At 37.2% G+C, this 18,017-nt stretch overlaps 1 protein-coding gene across 2 annotated transcripts in view; it reads left to right on the top strand.

Moving 5' to 3' along the window:
* The window catches only part of adamtsl4 (ADAMTS-like 4), a 76,787-nt gene that overhangs the window by 43,264 nt on the left and 15,506 nt on the right, over positions 1-18,017 (top strand). For both annotated transcript variants that reach the window (XM_051865235.1, XM_051865234.1), the window contains exons 6-8: positions 10,152-10,291; positions 11,407-11,611; positions 15,854-16,041. In XM_051865235.1, coding sequence (XP_051721195.1) covers positions 10,152-10,291; positions 11,407-11,611; positions 15,854-16,041 — 533 coding nt within the window. The remainder of the gene's footprint in view (positions 1-10,151; positions 10,292-11,406; positions 11,612-15,853; positions 16,042-18,017) is intronic.

The raw sequence follows: 18,017 nt of genomic DNA, 5'->3' as shown, positions 1-18,017 counted from the left end.
ACTTTCTTCGCATGATGAATACGGAAGGCGGTCTGGCGGAAGCTAGATATTTTGCTTCATAACTTGTTAAATATGGATATTTTTCTTACACAAATGCATCGCTTCGCTTCAGAAGGCTTTTATTAACCCTCTGTACTCCGTTTTGCATTGGATGGATGCACTTTCTTGAACTTCACACTCGTTGATCCTGCTCACTGCCATTATAAAGCTTGGATGCGTCGGGATATTTATTAATATAACTCCGGTTGTGTTCATCAGAAAGAAGAAAGTCATATACAACAAGGATGGCTTGAGGGTGAGTAAAGCTTGGTAATATGCAAGCTAATAAGCAATAAAAGCAGAGGCAGACAGGAGTGAAGTATTTTTACTCTACTCAGGTACATTCACTACTGTCTGCCTCTGGTTAAAAATCAGAATTGTTCCCCATACTAAAGTGTTACCAGTGATTTTTTTTGTGTAAATCGTTCGTAAAGCCGTACTGATATAAATTTCCAGATTCATGAAAGTGTTTGTATTTTCAAAATGTTAGTTGGTACGAAAGAAATTTACACCTGCTCCCTACCACGTGTAAATTGTGCCTAAAACTTCCAAACATTTTGATTTTTTGGGCAAACTGATGACACTGCATTTTGATAACACTATGTAACATAATAATATTTCATGAGCCCATATAAGAATTTTTTTAAAATTGAGGTTGCACGTTGTTTGCCCTATTTATGAATTATTGGAATTTATTAACATACTAACAAATCTGATGTTTACGAAGCATTTGTGAATCTGGAGGAGAGTTTTCGGGAAGGTCCCATTTACATGCAAATTACTCATAATTTGCTCATATATTTAGGAAAGTTTCATGAATGAGGCCCAGTGTCTTTCTGAAACTTCAGTACCATCTTTGTTATTCAATTTAACCCTGTAAAGCCTGACATATGAAATAATAGTCTGAAAAATCTTTTTTCTTTTTTTTTTTTTTTTTTTTATAAATGGAACCATTTATTTAGATTTAGAAAATATCTAAAAAAAATGTTTTGTTGAATATCATATTTGATACATCAAACTTTTATGGCTCATATTATGATATAGTGAGAATATGGAGCTCATACTCGATGAAGAAAAACACATAAATATTATTAAGAGGCTCAAACTGAGTAAAAATATACAATTTGTTGCAGTTGCTGATATTTATATGGCCAAAAAGTAAGATGAAACTGTAATGTACTTGTAATGTAAGTCAGTGAGATCTTTATCAGATGACAGAAGGCATGTAGTAGATTGTTGTGTGCAACAGGTTTTCCCAACGCTATCTCACGACCAATTCATACGTATTTTAAGAGGTGGCTAATTCATACGAATTTATACAACCTCACTCGATTTTTGTATGATTTGTCTAGACAATAGACTGTAAAAAAAATATGGACGACACACCTTCACTCTCTTCCATTGTAGTAACTGAAGCCGCCAGTGTGTCTATATGGCGCCGACATCTTGAGTCTCGAGTCTGCGCATAGTGAACTTGAAACTCGAGTCTGCGCAGTAGTGAACACGAAGTGGAGCCGCGATATCAATGTCCCGCCCAAACGCAGAACAACTCATTATGTCGTGTGAAATAAACAGTTATGGAAATGTAGAAATTAAAGCTTAAGCTCAAGTCAACTCGCGAAAGATCCAGAAAAAAGTCTGTTGGCGCCTCAGTGACTACTTCACTCAGAGAAGCTGTCAACCTCAGCTGTCAATCATGACGTCTCACCCCCATTTTTATAGCATCAAATAACTAACTAAAACCAAACTTATTTAAAGAACGAACACTTGAACTAACTAAAAACTGCCTAATATGATAGAAATTGGCTTTGAAAAAAATATTTGAAGTGTAATTTAATTGTTTAGTTTGTCTCACGCCCCGCTGGAATACATGGAGAGGGTGGGGTTTATGACCTATACTGCATCCAGCCACCTGGGGGCAGTCGAGATGCTTTGGCTTCACTTTTCAGGACTCGTGTGGCACGCTTGGTCTAGACCCCAGTGACGGGTAGGTTTAGGGGCAGGGTTAGGGATAGATCCTTCATTCGTACGAATGAGGTCGTACAAATTCGTATGAATTAGCCACCTCGTAAAATATGTACGAACTACCGTGAGATCAGGTTGGTTTTTCAGCAAAGCTTTGATCATGTTTAGAGGCCTTAGAATTTTGTGTATCAAACATAATACAGTAGGCATTATAGGGTAACATAATAGGAGGTTGCAATGTGACCAGGTATAAAATGGACCAGTACAAGTCTTCAGAATTTCTTCTTTTTTGTTCTATGAAAGAAAGAAAGTTGTGCGGTTTTGGAGAAGAATGAATGTGAAAATGTTGGATGAACTATCCTATAAGAGCTTGAAGGAGAGCTGGAGGAAGATCCAAGTGAAAGAGGAGAAAGAGAGCGTGCATGAAACCGAACTCTCTCGCTCTCTAGCTCGTTTAGTTCTCACTAAACATTCCCTCCTTTCGTTTTCCTTGCGTTGGTCCAAATCCCTCGCTGTCTTATTAGTCCCCTGCCAAAATCTCTCCACCCAGCTCAGAGATTATTAGAGAGCGGGATGTGTTGAATAAAAGGAGTTTACTAAGGAGTAAGAACAGTGTGATAGTGGACAGGGGGTGGGGACGCAGAGAGAAAACTGTAAACAAGGTTTTAGGGGAGTTTAGAAGGACAGCCATTTGACTGACCAGAGAGAGAGAGTTTGAGGGAAGGATGGCAGAGACGGAGATGGAGAAACAGCTGTGTTTGTGAGAGAGACATGTGGGCTATGATAAGAATAACATACTAACATGCTCTTAGTGGTTAAATTCTCTGTGACCACACTTACACCTGGAGGTCCTTCTGCACTTACTACTTTTTACAGCATATAGTTTATATACTATGCACATTATATGCAAATTTCTGTATGCATACATAACAAAACATGTGCAGTAGATGCTGTAGATATTGTGCACTTTGGTGTCCCGTTACAGAGGCACAGATCCCTTGTTGGATTAACACGTAATGAAAAACAGCTTGTTTTAAGCACAGCAAATAATGTGTTAGTGTTGACTGAATTGTTCAAGCTCAGCTATTCATTTACATTTATGCTTTTGGCAGATGCTTTTATCCAAAGCATCTTGAATTGCATTCAGGGTACTCATTTTTTTCAGTTCATGTATTCCCTGAGAATCAAACCCTCGACCTTGGCGCTGCTAGTGTTTGAGCTACAGGAATGTCAATTCCTGTTAATCAAGTTATTGTAAGAAAAAACTATCCAACAAATATCTTTCACAATATGATCTCCAACAAAGCAACATGCTTGATTTGCACCGTTTCTTTCCATGGCAGATAAATATCAAAAGCCATATTTTTTTTGTCTTTTTGTCCTCACTTGACTGGGCTACTGAAAGTTAACACATTTTCACACAAAACTGAATTAAATAATAATTTATTTCATAATAAGTTATCTTTTTAAATGTATGCCAAAATGTAATTCTTTTTCACAAGGGCTGTTTGAAAAGTTTGCAAATGTCTACTGGGTCAGTTAGTGCTTTGTCAGTTTTCAGTAAGTAGTAAGCTAGTATTTTATTCTGAACAGCACTGGAGTGTGTCATCTGTCTAAAATCTTAATACTGACTCTGTGAGTCTTCCTTCTGTAAAGAGCACACCACCTTTAATAGCTGCGTCCCGCAAGAAGTCTGCGTAGGATAAGGAGTGTGTGTGTTTTTGATCAAACTGCCTTTGATCAGTAAATCTGGGCTCCTCTTTGCATAACTCTTCCCACTCTGTCGGCTTTTACATCCAAAATGTCTGAAAATGTGTCTGTTTTGGTTTTTCTGTAAGGTAGGCCAGGTTTCATTATATAACCACTAACTCTTGCTTAGCCAATCGCAGCAACACAATTTTTCATTTACCTTTATTTAAGCAATAATTTAACATGAATATGCCCAAACACAGTTAACATACTCTTACTGTCTAAACCAGGGGTGTTCAATTAAAGTTCCAAGAGGTCTGGTCTCCTTATTTCCTTCCCAGCGGAGATCCGGACAACACTTTTGTGGAATAGTTCTAAATTCACATCTGGGTAGCATTAAAAAAAAAAAAAAAAAAAAAAAAAATCAGTCAAGATACTGATAGGATATTGGGCCCTCAAAGCCAAAGCAGTGGTGTCTGAGAATTTTTCACACACACAAAAAAAATTAATTGGATATGAATATTAAAAGGTAAGATCAGATGTTTTATCAGGCTATTATTATTTTTTTTTTAATTTAGATACCTACAGTGTGTATGCCAGAAGGCCATGTGACAGAAAATATACTGTAGTGGGGTTCAGGGATGTCCTCTTGAAGTTTGGACCATTTTTATATTTTATATCTAAAAAACAAACAAAAAAATGTGCATAATTACCAAAACAACCTCATCATGAGCAGAAAATAAAGCTAACTAGTAATTTCAAAGTTTTAGGTGTCTTTCCTTGCCATCTACAAATAATTTGTATACATTTTTTTTTCCATTGTTTTGAAGCACTGCTCACTTTGAACTGTAGAAATGGTAAAATGGTGCTCTAGTTGACATAATGTCTCATGGTCCGGTTGGAACCAAGCCAGGGTCTGCTATTTGACGACCCCTGATCTAAACATTTGCAGTTGTTAGTAAAATATTTGTATCTAAAACAATAGATACTCGAATAGAGATTTATACAATCTCAATATTGATACACTACAAATTGTCATACATTATTTAAGTGAAAAGTAAATAAATTGTTAAATGTTTATTAGGACTTATGAGCATTGCTCTTACTTCTTAGTTTTACACTTATAATTCATTCACAACCACAACCACAACATTGTGTAACCCCTCTGGTTCTACTCACACCGCTCTGAGCAGGATTCGAGCCAGCGTTTCCAGGGTGGGAGGTGGGCATGCTAACAAGGACGCAGCCTCTGGTTTACCTCATGAGGCCAGAGGAGTGAGGTTTACTTGCACAGCTCTTACTAGCTAGCATCCATTACACTCACCTCCCTAATCCTCACTCCCATCTGGGTCACGGCACCAATGTAACCCCTTCTGATTTACAGGCACTGCTCCGAGAAGGTTTCAAAGTAGAGTTTCCAGCATGGGAGGCGGGTGCGCTAACAAGGACACTAAAGACCACAACCTCTAGCGTCATATGCTAGCATGCCTCTTGAGGCCATGGACTGAGGTTTACTTGCATAGCTCTTACTAGCTGGCCTCCATTACACTCTCCTGGCTAAACCTCACTCCCATCCGGGTCACGGCACCAATGTAACCCCTCTGGTTCTTCTTACACCGCTTCAAACAGGATTCAAACTAGCGTTTCTGGCATGGGAGGCGGGTGTGCTAACAAGGACACTGAAGACCACAGCCATAGTGCACCTCTTGAGGCCAGGGGAGTAAGATTTTACCTGCACAGCTCCTACTAGCTGTCCTCCGTTACACACACCTCTCTAATCCTCACTCCCATCTGGGTCACGGCACCAATGTAACCCCTCCTGTTCTACTCGCACTGCTCCGAGAAGGTTTCAAACTAGAGGCCTCCGTTATAATTGCACAATACATTTCTTTTATTCAATTTCAATTATGCATTTATTTTTTTGGTAACACTTTATTTTGATAGTCCACTTTAGACATTCTACTAATTATAAGTAATTTTGCAACTACATGTCAGCTACCAGTCATAGAGTATTAGTAGACTGTCTGCTTAGTCTCTGCTAACACTTTATTTTGATGCTCCCCAAACAGACATTCTACTGACTATAAGTGACTTTGCAAGTACGTCAACTTATTCTATTAACCCGAACCCTAACTCCTAACCCTAACCTAAATGTCTTTTAATACTCTAATGAGAGTTAGTTGACATGTAGTTGCAAATTATAGAGTTAGTTGACATACAGTTGCAAAGTTAATTATAGTTAGTAGAATATCAAAAGTTGACTATTGAAATAAAGTGTAACCATTGTTTGATCATTTCAAGCTAAACAAACATGTTTTTGTGAAATGTTTTGCCTGGACTGTAAAAAGTGGCAAACTGCAAAAGAGCTATTTCTACCTGATTTGACTCATAAAAATTAATTTTGTTGGCATGAATTTATGTATTTAGGTTGATTCTGTGATGTTAAATAATATTTTTGACTTGAATAAAAGCTAGTTAATTTAGATGTTACTATCTTTTTAGTTTGAGTGAGGCTTAAATGTCCAGTTTTCAGGGTCACAGTGTCCCGCGCGCACACTCTTCTTCTGGCATTCCATTTCTTTCTTTTGGTCTTTCTGTATATCCCTCTTTCCCTGAACAGATTCCTCTCTCATCCTGTGCTGTTCTTTCTTTCTCTTGTCTTCCTGTCTCATGCACTGGTTCTCTCTCTGAGTTTGTTTAGAGATAGAGATAGTGGGGAAGTATATTTAGTCTGAACAGACTCCATGTCTGCACAACAGAGAGAGAGAGAGCGAGCGACAGAGCAAGAAAAAGAGTGTGATGAAGATAATTCTTCTACACTTATGCTTTTGCCCTTCCTTAACATAGACCTTTTGTGTCCAATTTTTATAACTTATTTTTATTTTTATTTCTTCTGAATTTTTCTGTCTGTCTGTCTCTGTGACTGTTTCTCTTTCTTTCTTTCTCCCCCCCCCCATTGTCTCCACCATAATCTCTCAAAGATAACTGTGACGGAATGGGAAAAGACGGGCTTGGAATCTCTCGCTCTTTTGTCACTGTCAGCTAATTTTGATAGACAGACAGACAGAGAGAGTCTCACGTAACCCGACCTTTGACTATCAGCATGAAGTCTGGTCCATATTACTGCCTTTTAGTATAGGGACACACCAGACAGACACCAAAGAACCTAGCACTGATAAAAGCCGAATGTGTTGTCAACTCTCGTCGCCTGCGTCGGGGCAAAAAAACTGCACTTGAACACACAGAGAGAACTACAGCCGACTGTCAACCAGCACATGAGTTCTGTGCCTGTGTATAAAGAGACCACTGTCTATTTTTTTCATATTCAGAAATGTATTAATTCAGAAAGGGAGACCGGCACTGAAGGCTGCAGATACACACACCGTAAACAAAGCAGCGCGTGCTTACCGTTTTGAATATCATTCATGCTGATCTCTTTCTATATTCCACTCGGCTCACGTTAATATTAAACATTAGCCCAGGAACACTTGGGTACATGATGTAAAATCTCAACAGCCTTCTGTCTGTACCGCCTTGACTTGTTTTCTCACTGTTTTGCTATTATTCTCACGCTTTGACTCGTTCACTAAACTGAACAGCCAATTAGAGTTCTCTCTCTCTTGCCCGGCGGCCCAACGCCAATTCTACATGCTGACGATAATATTTCTTCTACAATCGGCCAAAAAACCCAGACTGCATCTGACTAGAGCCAAGGGTGCAGAACACACCAGAAAAACTTAGTTGGCCGACGCTTAAAATGGTCCGATGTTGCCCAACAGCCGATCATCGGCTTGGTGTGTCCCAGGCTTTGTGGTTAAGAGCCGCCCACTTATACAAGAAGAGAACTAATCTGACTGAGATGTAAAGGAACCAACCACAGTTCGTTCTGTGTTTATGTGCTGTTTCAGATCATGACACCAGCAATAACAGACCAGCATAAAAACAATGGGCCAGATTTACTAACAGCTTGCGCCAACGCAAACCCTCTTTTGGTGTTAAAAAAATACTGTCAGGATTTACTAAAGACACGCTGTGCAAAATTAGCGCTGAAAATGCATGGACTGAGTTGTTTTTGCAGCTGACATTATTGCATATGAATGAAAGGAAATGAGGTACTTAAAAACAGAATGATAATGAACTAAATACAGACAGGTGTGATCATTAAATGAATGTCCATGACAACTGATTAGTGGGGGGAAAGGAGAACAAAGGAACACAGGAAACAGGTGACTAAACAGACTAATAGAAAACGAAACCAAAACTGTGATAATGATCACTGGCCCTTGATGTAATTTACAAAACTTTGTCAAGTCCATTGATAGTTCTTCAGTGAATCAACCTACTCTAAAAACAAGGCACAATATACTTTAATGCGAATGAATTTTCCATATTGATTTTTCACAGATGTTTTCCCCATATGTTGAATGACGTATTGCATTGTGTTGTGTTTTAGGTTTAAAGGAAGTGTTCTTAAATTTAAAGTCCGCATGTTGCGATAGTCTTTTCTACCCTATTGTGATGTATATACAAGTGAAACGACTTCTGGTACAAGTATAAATGTAGGGCGGGACTTGATTTTGTCCATGGGGAATTGATTAGATGGTTTTGGTTTGTTATTGGTGGATCTCATGTGAGTGACAGGTTGTCCCGCCCTCGTACCAGTAAACACGTCGTCAGATAAGAGATGTCGCTGCAAGATGGAGGGGAAGTTATTTTCATTAAAGATTACAAGGGCACAAGGATTTTAAAAAATATTGATGTGCATGGATATATCACTTATAATAAATACTGCAATATTCAATAAAAAAAAAAATAATTATATATATATATATATATATATATATATATTATAAAAAACAAGAATTATCCATTTTGATTTCATGGTGACTAACAGATAATGTCCTGGCAGAAAATTACCAGTAAATTTCCATTTTTCTGCTGATTTTATTTATTTATTTATTTATTTATTTTTTATTCAAGTGCCTCTTGACAAAAACCCTGTGTGTTCTTACTGGCGAACATCAGCCAATCAGATTTGAACTTGCCAGATCATGAAAGTACTCTTTGTGCACATCAAGTGAACAGACCGCTGGTCAGCTGAGACTGAAAATAGAAAGAGAGACTAGAGGGCAAAAAACAGATCAATGACCTTTAAGGATGGACTGATAAGCTTGTGCCTGTTTTGTTCAGCAGATGCTGAAGTTGCAGTTTCTAACTATGATTGCATGAGATGGTGCTGGTGTGTTACTTGGTTACTGGTTCAAATAAAAGGAGCTGAAGTTTGTAAGATATTCACAGGGTTCCCACAGCCACAGAAAGCCAGGAGTTATCAGGGAATTTTAAAATTGTGATTTCTAGACAAACAAATAAAATCCTAATGTGGCATGTTTCAAGTGTGCGTTATATCTGTGTTAGTAAACACCAGTAATAATGACTGTTTCCTGTGTTTGTGATGGAGGTTTTGATCATGGCATTGATTGGCTGTAATTAATAGCTCAGGACTGTGTTGTGTTTGTTAAAGAAAGAGACTGAAGCAGCTTGCATCCGCACCCGAGGGATTCATCTAGGTTCATAAAGAGGACAAATACAACGGAAAAACAAGCAGTTTTCAAGAAAGAGTTTCATTCATGAGGGCAGAAGGATCCATGATGATAATTTATGTTTATTTCCAGCTGACGTCCACCAGTGTTCTTTTAATATTATTTTTATGATATTAGAGTAATTATTCATATTTTTAAATAACTTTCGTTTTTATATTTTAGTTTTCATTTTAGTTCAAGTTTTTGTTACTTTTATTTTTATAATTTTTAATATTTTTGTTTAGCTTTAATTTATTTTTATTTCAGTTTTACTTTTAGTCATTTTAGTACTTCGACTTTAGCATATTTTATTACAGTTAGTTACCAAGTTTGTTAATCTAATATTTGTATTTTATTTAATTTCAGCTTTATTTCAAAGAATTAGCCATTTTTAATAGTTTAAGTTAACAATAACAACACTGACGTCCACTCATGTGGCCCAAAAACTCACCAAATGACCATTTTCCACTGTATCTCTGACCCTTAAAATTAGGAAGGGTGTACTGCACCTTTAATACTTCTATTTGGTTTGTTATAATTAGCTAACCTGTTTGCAAATGAAGTGACCCCAGCAAAGCTGTTAAATACAGAAATGTTATAACACTATATGTGATCCATGATATGTAAGCATTCATATGTTAATAAGCTCATGGTAGTAACATCAGTACTGTGGCTGAATGGCTCATTTTTGCAGCTTATTTTCAATAAATGGTTTAGGGAGGCTTGCAAGACATGAGTTATTAATGTCATAACATCATCATCTCAAATAAAAACAGACACCTAATAGATTATATGAAGTATAAGTGAAAATTGTTACAATGTAATAAACCTAATGTGAAATGCCATTGAATCAGGTTTTTGTCTGTTTTTCTCTCACAGTGGGTCTGGAGCAGCAGTGTGAGCTGACCTGTCGTCCGGTTGGCTACCGTTTCTATGTGCGGCAGGCGGAGAGGGTACGAGATGGAACGCCGTGCGCAAATAACACACCCAATGATGTGTGTGTGGGAGGACGCTGTCTGGTGAGAAAACAGTCCGACATGCACAAAAATAATAGTAACACCATCACCGGAAAGAGGTCTGACATGGAGACCCTCAGCCATTCTATAAGTCTAAATCTGCTACATTTTTGTCTTGTAATTGTGAGATCTGTAGATCTACCCCTGTGAAAAAGAATTACACTTGAGCATAGTTTTAAAAAGAATACTGATTTTGGAAATAGTATACTTTAAAAGAAAGGATATTGAATGTAATGTTTTCGAACACTTAATTGCATGTAATTTACAATTAAATGAAATTGTATTATAGTTTAAATTTATATTAAATGCAATTAGTTGAACTTAAGAGTGCTTTTTTGAGCCACTTAAGTACATCTTTATCCCGCAGTTTCACAGACAAGGCTTAAGCTAGTCCTAGACTAAAATGCATGTTTGAGCTGTTTTAACTGAAAGCAACTTGTACTGACATATCTTAAAATATGTCCGTGCAATTGTTTCGACTCAAGATGCACACCAGTGATGTTTTTTTTTTTTTCTAGGGTATGTTTATAAAAGCTACTTAAATACCCTAATTAAACTAAGGCCTAATCCTGGCTTAGTCTGAGCCCTGTCTGTGAAACCAGGCCTAAATGTTATATCATCATTATTTTGAAATATGTGTACTGTCGAATGTACTGAGCAAGCATTTATGATAAACTAAAACATACTTTATTTGTCATTTCTATTGAATCTTGACTTTTATGTTTTTAAATATATTTGTAATTAAACATTTATAATGATAAAGTTACAATTAGTACATTCAAAATATATTAACTTTAAATGTAATATCAAATAACAGTTAAAACTATAATCAAGTATGTGTGCCTTATGTTATTATTATGTACTTTTAATTTGACATTATTACAAAGTGCACTTTTAAAAAATGAACTTAAGTGGCCTTTTATTTAATTAAAATATATATATTATCTGCAATTACAGTTTTTAAAAACTATATTTTCAAGATCTGAAGTACAATACAAGTGCACATTTAATACAAGTAAGCACACTTCTTTTTTCACAAGGGTAGAATATGTTCTATCTTGTCATCCGCATGCATTCATATTAATAAAAAGCCTCTTTCCTCCATCTGTCTGTGTCAGAGTGAGGGATGTGACGGTGTGTTGGGCTCAGGGTTGGTTCGGGATCGCTGTGGCGTGTGTGGCGGAGGAGACGGCACCTGCGAGAGGGTCACAGGAAGTTTCCTGAACACAAGTGTTCCCCTGGGTTACCACAAAATCCTGGATATCCCTCCCGGAGCCACAGCTATCAACATCACAGAGAGACGAGCCAGTCCAAACTATCTGGGTATGAACTCTGTGTGTGTGGGTCAAGTTTGGACCAAATATCTGCTCTAAGGATAGTAAAACCTAAAATTAGGTAAACTGTGGGAAGCAGCCAGTTGTCCCCATGAGAAAATGTATATTAATAATATATATATATATATATATATATATATATATATATTACTAAGTAATGTCTTAAAGGGTTCCTTTTAAGCTTTTTTACATTTTCAACTTTCTGGGAAAAGAGGAGCTGCAACAATATTAAACATGTAAAAAATAATCGGTGCATCCGAAATCGCATACTGTTTGAGGAGGTACTGCATTTGAATTCGAACTTTGTGACCGTTAAAAAATATGTTCTATATAATATGAATGTGTGTTGTATGAATGTATTCCGGACGTTGTCATTATCATGTGACCTACCAGCGTCGGTTGCGTCGCTTTACCTCCATTTATAATTATTCCTCTCCCGTGGCCTCATGGGATAGTAAAGTGTCCATCAAATGCACACTTGTATTCAGACATACTACTCTGTTGGCGTACTGTTTTTCACATGCTATATAGTAGGGAAGTATTCGATTTCAGATGTTTTTCGGATGTTCTTTGAACATTAAAGCATGAAAATCTATTCTAGCAGACCGCAAAAACAAAATCAAGACTTTGTATAAAAGAGCATAATAGGCTCCCTTTAATGAAAATGTAAAACTACGTAAAGCATTGTGTGAGGGTTCAGGTTTATGGGTCAGAAAATGTCATTAGCTCCGTATAAAATGGAAAGTCCCCACCATAATAGAAATACAGACATGCATGTGTGTGTGTGTGTGTTGGGGGGGGGGTCATTTATGTTCTGTTTGTCTTTCCTTATGGTGACCGACTGACCCTACAATAATAAAACCTGAAAAATATCCATTGTGCGAACCTACGTAGTGGAAAACAGCTTCATAAAGGAAATAACTTGTATCTTATTTCGTATAATTTTTCTGGAATATTGCCCTACAAAGGCAAATGAACTCTGGAACTGACTTCAAAGAGCTTGAACTGATTTGATTTGAATTTCAGAATCCATTCTGAGTATGTGTCATGATTTAAGTCATAACTCATGAGTAGCTCATGTGAAGCTACTGCATTTTGCCTTTGCAGGGCAGAATAGTTCACCCAGAAATTAAAATGTATGTATTAAAATTTAAAGTAAATGGGGGCTGTCAAGCTACAAAAAAGGTACAAAAATCATCAAACGGGTTTGCCTCATCATGAGGGTGACAAACTAGCCCTTTAAAATACTGGTTGTCTGGCAGGGGTAGGATTAGTTTATTAAGGAATTATGATTATCTTAATTTAAAACAATGAAAGTTGATGGGAGTTCGTCCTGACATAAAACACCACATTCATGAACGTGTACATATGTGTGTGACTGAATGCATGAACCTGCTTACATCACATGTCAGGGTACGTTTCTACCTGCTGGTGTGAGATTAGTGTGAATTGGTCATTGTTCCTTGGTTTAAGCTCAACTCCGAGTGACCCAAGCAAAGCTCAGACCTCCAGCCAAGCGTTTAGCTCATGAAAAACAGGTCATTAGCGGAGATACAGCTGCAGTTGATCACTTTAGATGATCTAGAGCGTGTAAATCTGAATTCAGAGTGTCTGTAGATGATAATGTCCCATTGTTTGAGCACGTGGTGCGTTTTGGGGCAGCGATGATTCACTGTCCCGAGAGGGATGCTGATATTGTGTTCATCTTAATATTAGCCTGAACATGACTCAGGAATATTGTATTCACGGATGATGATCTCTCTGGGCTGTGTTAGGTAATACAGGCATGTTTTCTTAAGTGAAAATGACCCTGAGTCAGAGTCATGGACATGTCTGTGTTTGTTTCGCTGTACACTCAGGTCCGTTTCCGTGTGTGTTCTAGTATAGTGTGATTGTGCCCTGGAGGCAGACTGCTGTAGTAGACAAAACACTTACAGGCTTATGTGAGAAATCATCTTTTTTTTCTCACTCTTACATCCTTTTTTGGCTTTTGCTTTTCTCTCTCCTGTGTCTCTCTGTTATTCCGTCTGCCCCAGGTTTATTGTTTAGAGGTTGCTCTTTCAGAGCTCAGGTGGTGTTCACTATCACTGTTATTATTGTTTATATTTCCTCTAACACTGGGTATTAAAGTTCAGTGTGTGGGTCGTCCTCCAGTGTTTGTGCTCCAGACGTGTGCTCAGCATTGCCCCGGAAACCACCCTCAACTCCAGCATCATTGCAGAGACTTGTTTAGGTGTTGGTAGTTTTGGTAGTCATACTTCTTTAGTCCTGAGTGTTTGTCTGGTTTCATTATCAGTATTTTAACTAATGACACTGCTTTAAGTTTCAGTATTGGTCTAGTTTCGGTGTCACTAGTTTATTATCTTAGTTTAAGTATCAATGTTGGTCTAGTTTAAGTGTCAATAGTTTTGATAGTCATAATGCTTTAATTATCAGTGTTAGTCCGGTTTAATTATCAGTATTTTAACTAGTGATTCTAGTTTAAGGATCAGTATTTGTCTACTTTAGATGCCAGTGGTTTGAGTATTCATATTAGATTAAGTATCAGTATTTGTCTGGTTTAGATGTCAGTAGTTTTGGCAATCATACGACTTTAGTTATCAGTTTTTGTCTGGTTAAATTTTCAGCATTTTAAGTAGTGATAATAGTTTATTAAGTATCAGCATTGGTGTAGTTTAGTTGTTATTAGTTTTGTGTAGCCATACTAGTTTAAGTATCAGTATTTGTATGGTTTAGATGTCAGTAGTTTTGGTAGTAATACGACTTTAGTTATCAGTTTTTGTCTGGTTTAATTTTCAGTACTTTAAGTAGTGGTAATAGTTTTTTTAAGTATCAGTTGGCCTATTGGTCTAGTTTAGTTGTCATTAGTTTTAAGTAGCTACTAGATTAAGAGTCAGTATTTGTCTACTTTAGGTGTCACTAGTTTATTGATACTAGTTTAACTATCAGTGTTTGTCTAGTTTAGGTATCACTAGTTTAATTATCCTAGTTTAAGTATCAATGTTGGTCTAGTTTAGGTGTGAATAGTTTTGGTAGTCATAATGCTTTAATTGTCAGTATTTTAACTAGTGATACTATTTTAAGGATCAATATTGGTCTAGATGGCAGTGGTTTGAGTAGTCATACTAGATTAAGTATGTTTGTCTAGTTTAGGTGTCAATAGTTTTGGTAGTCATAATGCTTTAGTTCAGTGTTAGTCTGGTAATCAGTATTTTAACTAGTGATACTAGTTTAAGGATCAGTATTGGTCTAGTTTAGATGCCAGTGGTTTGTGTAGCCATACTAGTTTAAGTATCAGTATTTGTCTGGTTTAGGTATCTAGTTTAATTATCCTAGTTTAAGTATAAATATTGGTCTAGTTCATGTGTCAGTAGTTTTGGTAGTCATAATGCTTTAGTTATCAGTGTTAGTCTGGTTTATTTATCAGTATTTTAACTAGTGATACTAGTTTAAGGATCAGTATTGGTCCAGTTCAGATGGCAGTGGTTTGAGTAGTCATACTAGATTAATTATCAGTATTTGTCTAGTTTAGGTGTCAGTATTTTTGGTAGTCATACAACTTCAGTTATCAGTGTTTGTCTGGTAAAGTATTTTAAGAAGTGGTTTGGGTAGACATACTGGTTTAAGCATCGGTATCGGTCTAGTCTAGGAGTCAATAGGAATCAACTGTTGACATACAGTTACAGCGTATCATGGATAGCACTGCTCTGATCATTTGATCTTGAAAGATTTTGATGAATAATGATAAGTTTATTTGATTACCATCATCAGTGTCTTGGCAAATCAGTGCAGATTTTGAGATCTACATTTACTCTCAAAGCAAGGTGAGGAGAAACACTTAAGATATGAAAGATAACTCATTATTAGAGACATGTTTCATGGGTGGGCCTTTGAGTGCCATACACATTTGTAATTTTAGTTTTCTGATATCTGTGCTACATCCTTGCCTTTTTTCATTCCTCTTTCTTTGACACTTTTGCTATGAACTTCTCATGGAGGAGAATTCCTAGTTGTAATGTGTGATTATGGTAGGAAACTCATAAAAAGATCATCACAAGCATAACTGAGATCTGTAATTACAGACAGCTAAAAACAGCCTTCCACACGCCCCACAAACAAATAATGACTGTCGGATGAATCTTAAAAAATCTTTCAAGATCATATCCAAAAACAAAAGTGCATGTGTAAATGTGTGACCACAGCTTGTGTCCTGCTGTGTTTGTGTCCGCAGCCCTACGCAGTGGAACAGGTCAGTCTGTGGTGAACGGACGCTGGGCGGTCGATCCGCCGGGAGAGTATCAGGCAGGAGGAACCACCTTCCTGTACAGCCGACCAAAAGCTGGGCCTCACGAGCATGGGGAAGAGAGAGGAGAGACCCTCACAGCGCCTGGACCCACAACCACCCAGCTGCAGCTATACGTAAGTGCGCTCACATGTGTTCATGCAGTATATTACAGTAATGTGGAAAGAGGCAGACAGGTCTGGCTCGTGTGTGATGGAGCACAAACTCTAATCTGGGAGGTTTTACTGCAGGAATGGATGGAAGGAATGAGCCACCGCTTTGTTAAAACGTGCCTATTGTGTTTATTGATGATGATATTAAATGAGCATAACACTTCTGAACTCATGTTAGGAGCTCTATTATTCTCCTCAAAGGGCTCATATCATGAAACAGGATTTTTCTTGCTCACGGTTGTTTTAATACCAACATTTCACTAGTCAATACCAATACCAGTGAAATTTCAAAGGAGCAAAAATAAATTTGCTATTAAACACAAGTCTTCATTTATATATTTTTTTCAGCCAAAAATGAAAATGCTGTCATCATTTACTCCTTGTCATGTCGTTCCAAACCTGTATGACTTTCTTTTTTCATCACAGAGTCACAGGAGAATCCATCTTCAAATGTCATAGACTAGGCTAGAATACAAGAAAGTATTTTAAAATAATAAAAATACACACAATATCAGTATTTAAAGGGACAGTTCACCCAAAAAATAAAATTATCCCATGATTTACCCTCAAGCCATCCTAGGTGTATATGACTTTCTTCTTTCAGATGAACACAATTAGAGATATATTTAATAGAGATATCCTTAGTCCTCCAAGGTTTATACACCGCGTTCCAAATTATTATGCAAGTGACATATCAGTAAGATTTCAGTAGAATAAACATTCAAATTTTAGTTTTTCTAAGAAAATGTTTGTTTGTTTATTTATCCGTGTCTTTTTAGATAACTGGTATCAATCTCAGACAAAATAATTTGCCAGGTCTATGGAAACCCTACTTAGAGGTTGTTCCACATTATTAAGCAAGTCACAGTTCTCATGCAATATGGGAGGAAGAAAGATCTTTCTGAAGATGAAAAGCATGAAATGGTCCAATGTTGTGCAAAAGGCATGAAAACAACTAATATTGTGTGAAAACTGAATGGAGATTATCGAATTATCATAAGATTTGTGAGTGATTTAGAGCACAGCAGAACTTGGTCAGATAAAGGCTTATTAAGGAAAGTTCCTGTCAAAAAAATTAATGTATTAAAAGGCCAGCTATAAAAAGGCCAGTGTTGAGCAGCAAACAGGTATTTGAAGCTTCTGGTGTCTCTGGAGTCTCAAGAAGCTCTCCATGCAGGCTGGCAGTTGTGCGTAAAGATGCATTTTAGCCAACACTAACCAAACCTCACAAAGAGAAACATTTACAGTGGGTTTAGAAATACATGAAGACTCATTTTTAAATAGTTTTATTCACTGACACTGATGTCGTACTACAATGGATGGTCTAAATGGATGGATTTCTGGATGGTTGGTGAATGGTCACCACGTTCCAACAAGACTGTGACGTCAGCAAGGAGCTGGCGGGTGATGATTTGGGGTGGAATATTGGGAAGTGAGATGGAAGGTCCCTTTAGGGTCTCTGGGGGTATTAAAATGACTTTTGCAAGATATGTGGAGTTCATAACTGGCCATTTTCAGCTATGGTATAAAAAGGAGGATAGTGCCTTCTGAAATACAATGCACTATTCACTATCCCATGCTGCAAAAAAACACCACAGCAATAAAACTGTTTGAAAATGTATTTCTACACCCACTGTAAATGTTTCTCTTTGTGAGGTTTGGTTAGTGGTGGCTAAAATGCATCTTTACGCACAACTGCCAGCCTGCATGGAGAGCTTCTTGAGACTCCAGAGACACCAGCAGATTCAAATACCTGTTTGCTGCTCAACACTGGCCTTTTTATAGATGCCCTTTTAATACATTAATTTTTTTGACAGAAACTTTCCCTAATAAGCCTTTATCTGACCGAGTTCTGCTGTGCTCTAAATCACTCGCAAATCTTACGATAATTTGATAATCTCCATTCAGTTTTCACACAATATTAGTTGTTTTCATGCCTT

Source organism: Ctenopharyngodon idella, chromosome 16 (genome assembly GCF_019924925.1).
Source record: "Ctenopharyngodon idella isolate HZGC_01 chromosome 16, HZGC01, whole genome shotgun sequence".
Classification (NCBI taxonomy): domain Eukaryota; kingdom Metazoa; phylum Chordata; class Actinopteri; order Cypriniformes; family Xenocyprididae; genus Ctenopharyngodon; species Ctenopharyngodon idella.
The sequence above is the reverse complement of the archived record's forward strand: the minus strand, read 5'-3'. Positions and strand labels throughout refer to the sequence as shown.